The sequence below is a fragment of the Pseudophryne corroboree genome, chromosome 2, assembly GCF_028390025.1.
Source record: "Pseudophryne corroboree isolate aPseCor3 chromosome 2, aPseCor3.hap2, whole genome shotgun sequence".
Lineage (NCBI taxonomy): Eukaryota > Metazoa > Chordata > Amphibia > Anura > Myobatrachidae > Pseudophryne > Pseudophryne corroboree.
Window position 1 is genome coordinate 249,701,816 of NC_086445.1, and position 4,217 is coordinate 249,706,032.

Here is a 4,217-nt window from a genome sequence, read left to right on the forward strand (position 1 = left end):
GTGCGAGCAGAAAGCCGACAAAAGTGCCAGCGCGATAATGTTTTCTGCCCTTAGCGGAAACAGCATCGCGCCGGGCACTTAAGTCGGAGAATGCCAGTTCTCCCGAGAAAACACTGTTAGTCCGGGAGAACTGGCATTCCGTGACTTACCACTACGCTGTACTGAATAGCCATGGGAGCCAATTCCCAGCACTATTCAACTGTCATCTAACCGAATCGCGCCCAATGAGCTGGACAGAAGGTAAGTGGGATGGAGGAGAGTAACCAGCACAATGTGCTAGACTGAGGGTGAGAGTTATTGGGGAGGAGAAATCTGCACACTGAGCCAAAGTGAGGGTCAAAGGACAAAATCAGCACCAATGAGTCAGACAAGGTGAGGGGGATTCGGTATGATTTACCGCATGTCATTACCCTGACATCAGCTTCCTGAGCGGTAGCATTCCGGCAGGGCAGCAAAACCTCTTACGGGCTCGCTGCGTTCTCCGCAGACTCTGTGCTTGCCACAGGATCTATTCTCCCTCTATGGGTGTCGTGGACACCCATAGAGGGGGAATCACCGACCTTGTTGGTATACCAGTGGCAGTATGGTGTCCCTATCGGGATCCCTGCGTCAGTATTGTGACAGCCATGATCCTGACGAGCGGTATGCAAACCGCATACTGGTGAGGAGTACGGGGCACAATCAGCACCATGAGCAGGAAAGGCGGTGAGAGGTACGGGGCACAATCAGCACCATGAGCAGGAAAGGCGGTGAGAGGTACAATCAGCACCATGAGCAGGAAAGGCGGTGAGAGGTACAATCAGCACCATGAGCAGGAAAGGCGGTGAGAGGTACAATCAGCACCATGAGCAGGAAAGGCGGTGAGAGGTACGGGGCACAATCAGCACCATGAGCCGGGTTGAGGATGAGAGGTAACGGGGGATAGTATCAGCACAATAAGCCCGCACATCGCTGCAGCCACACACTCCTTTCACTAGCCCGGCTACGGAGCAGGAAGGACGCCTCCACCCGGGAACATGTTGTTAAGAGACGGCCTGGGGGTGGAGTGCCGAGGCCAGGGTAGCCTGGACGGAGCCTCGGTAGCGGGACAGGTGCTGCGACCTACCGCCGGCCAGGGCCGCAGTGAGGGGAGCCCCGGGGAAGACGCACGGGAGATGCATGCTGGGGCAGGGAACCAGCTCCGCCATCGGTTACACAGAGCAGCCATTGTGCAGGCCCAGCATCCCCCATCCCCGCAGCGCGGGCCTTGTGCCATATACGGAGGCCTGCAGGGAGACTAGGCCGCAAACTGCGAACCGGCCCGGGCTACGGCCTCCAGAGGCGAGCAGCTGCACTCACCTGGTCAGTGATTTCGAGGACTCCCATGTCCTGCGGTCAGTCAGCATGGAGAGCCCGTCATGAGGCGGTGTCTCCCGCGGGACGGGCGGCAGAAGGCGGCTGCAGGCGCTCAGGATGCGCCTCACCTCCTCGATCCTTTTTCTTATTGCTGCAGGAAGCCAGGGCCCGCCTACTGACAGTGTTCTCAGCGCCCTCTGCTGGCCCTGGCTGTGGCGCACACGGGGAACATAAACTGCACACAGCGCCCCCTACCGCATCCTGATGCAAATGCCAGGCCCAGACACGCAGTAGCATCATGGAACGGAGAGAACTTAGCTTAGAATGTCTCTCGTTTTGTTTTGGTGAATAATCAGTGGAGTAAGGACAGCGGATTTAAATAAATAAAAGGAAGAACTTATGAATGTTTCTTTATGCAACAGACCAAAGGCGGATTGGCCATAGGGTTTTCAGGGAATATTCCCGGTGGGCCGACACACCCGTGGGGCCTGTTTTGTTTGAGGACATGTGGTCTTTTTTATAGACATAATGAATAAGATGCAAAATAATTTGCATATATGAAAATTACTGCCACTTAGCCTGTGATTGATTGCAGATATCTAGTGTATGCTCTGTCTGCCTGCTTGGCTGACATATAAGATTGAGTGAATAGTGATTGGGATACGGTTTGTGTAATAAGCAAGAAAATATATCTTTCTAAAGAATTATATAGTTTCCTAAATTCTAAAGGTGTATCATATAATGTGCTCATAATATTTAATTTTATTTCTTTTTAACTTCCCCCTTGATGCTGGACATGCCCACTATCTGGAAAGTCTTGGGGGGAGGGTGCTGCTGCGCTGCCATGGCACATGGCTAGACCTTACACCTCTGGTGCTGCCCATTTGGGGCCACTAGTACAAATTTTTCCAGGGACGCTTTTTGTTCCCAATCCGCCCCTGCAACAGACCCTTGCCAGGAGATTGAATTGTTCCTGCAGGTCCTCCCCTACTTCCTCCAAACATCCTCAATATTTCTTAATGCTTTCATCCGAGGAACATAGCCAGAATCAATCACTTAATTCACTATGAAGCTCTGCCAAAACTCATATGCGCATTTGTATCATCTAGAATAGACTACTGCAATGCCCTATATCTTGGTCTCTCAGCAAAAGAATTGTGCCACTTATGGCTGGTACAAAATGCAGCAGCCAGGCCGTTAACCAACCAGCCCTGTTCCAGCCACATAACCAGTTCCATATCTAGATATTTTGGTGCCCTGTGCCAGAAAGAGAATTGGTGCCCTCCCCCTCCCCCCATATTCAAAACAGGGATAGCGTGCAATTAAGGGGCATAGCCACAGAATAGTACCAATTGTCATTACGCCGCACCAGTGGCAGATTTACCGGGGGAGCAACAAGGGCGATCACCCCCCCCTCCATGTGTGCCCTGTACATTTATTTGAGATACCATCGCCAGATCAGCCAGGTCCACTACTGTACAGTACTTCTGCCACGACCACTACGCTCCGGCAGCAGCAGCCTGCAGAGCCGGAGCACACAAGGAAATCCTACTATCGGACACATGCTGGCAGCCCGGAGGAACAAAGAAAGCAGTGTCCTCCCCACGCTGTATCTACAGGCACTGCAGTGTCACGCAGCTGCACTCCTCAGGTACCGCTGCCACCTGCCGGCCAGCCATACACACAGCCATTGTGATCAGCAAGCGCTGCCTGCAGGGGCAGTTAAGTATCAGGGTTACATTGTTCTCCCAAACAGCCTCCAGCAGATTTGGAGCTGTCACCCCAGTGACCCCACCATGTTTGTGCCAGGCTGGCAAGGCATGCTGGGACTGGTCATGTACCTGCACTTGGGGAGCCACAGGTTACTGTGACTGGCCGGGCATGCTGGGTGTACTAGCTCCACAAAAAGAAATGGTGCTGCAAGGGACCAAATCCCTCTCTCTGTAGGAGGATGCCAGTGGAAAAGATTTTGGTTATTTAATAAAACTTATTTTCCTGGCTTAGCTAAACAGGGCCACGGACATTCTGGAACTTCTAGTTCCACTGCAGCAAGAGAGCCATAGGTCGCCTAAGCCAACTTCACAGAGAGAGATTCCCGGCATTTTATAACGCTTCTATTTAACCTCACTCAGTTACATTATAATTGTAGTTGGATTTAAAGTTTCTGTGATAAAGATTTGTGTTTGGCAGCAGGTAAACTATGCGCACTGTAACGTGTAATTAGTTGAGTCCTGTTGGAGAAAGAGCACTATATAAATATAATAATAATTATTATTATTATTATAGTTATTCCTGTAGTATTATCATGAGCAGATAAGACTGATATTATCTACAGTTTTACCATACATGTCCCCTTATATAGAACATTGACATTAACCAGAAGAGAAGTGTACCCCTAAACTGTCTAATCAATATAATATATGCTTTGGTATAATGATAAGTTCAATGAAGGACACTTTTGATGATTCACATTTGGTTCGGGGCTAATTCCTGATAAGTGCATTACGTACAGTATTGTTTTGTCTCATTTTAACGGCATGTGTGAAATGTTATAATGTTATAATGTGACACAGCAGACAGTAGCTGTCATGGAGACACATTTGGGGATGGGTTTGGAGACTGGCTATTCAGTAATCACAGAACTAGAGGTGTCAGGGAGGGTGTAGTATGGTATGCCGGCGACCGGGCTCCCGGCCGCCAGCATACCGGCGATGGGATCCTGACCGCTGGCATACAGACAGCTGGGTGAGCGCAAATGAGCCCCTTGTGGGCTCGCTGTGCTCGCCGCGCTGGGCGCGCCACGCTATTTTTCCCCCTCCAGGGGGGTCGTGGACCCCCAAGAGGGAGAATAGTTGTCGGTATGCTGGGTGTCAGGATTCCGG

The 4,217-nt window shown here is 50.9% G+C and overlaps 1 protein-coding gene across 2 annotated transcripts in view; it reads right to left on the minus strand.

Annotated features, from left to right (window-relative positions):
* Positions 1 to 1,602, minus strand: part of ANKRD52 (ankyrin repeat domain 52) — a 148,692-nt gene extending 147,090 nt beyond the window's left edge. For both annotated transcript variants that reach the window (XM_063952649.1, XM_063952648.1), the window contains exon 1: positions 1,339 to 1,602. In XM_063952649.1, the coding sequence (XP_063808719.1) occupies positions 1,339 to 1,365 (27 nt within the window). In that variant the 5' untranslated portion in view covers positions 1,366 to 1,602. The remainder of the gene's footprint in view (positions 1 to 1,338) is intronic.
* Between the last annotated feature and the right edge of the window lie 2,615 nt (positions 1,603 to 4,217).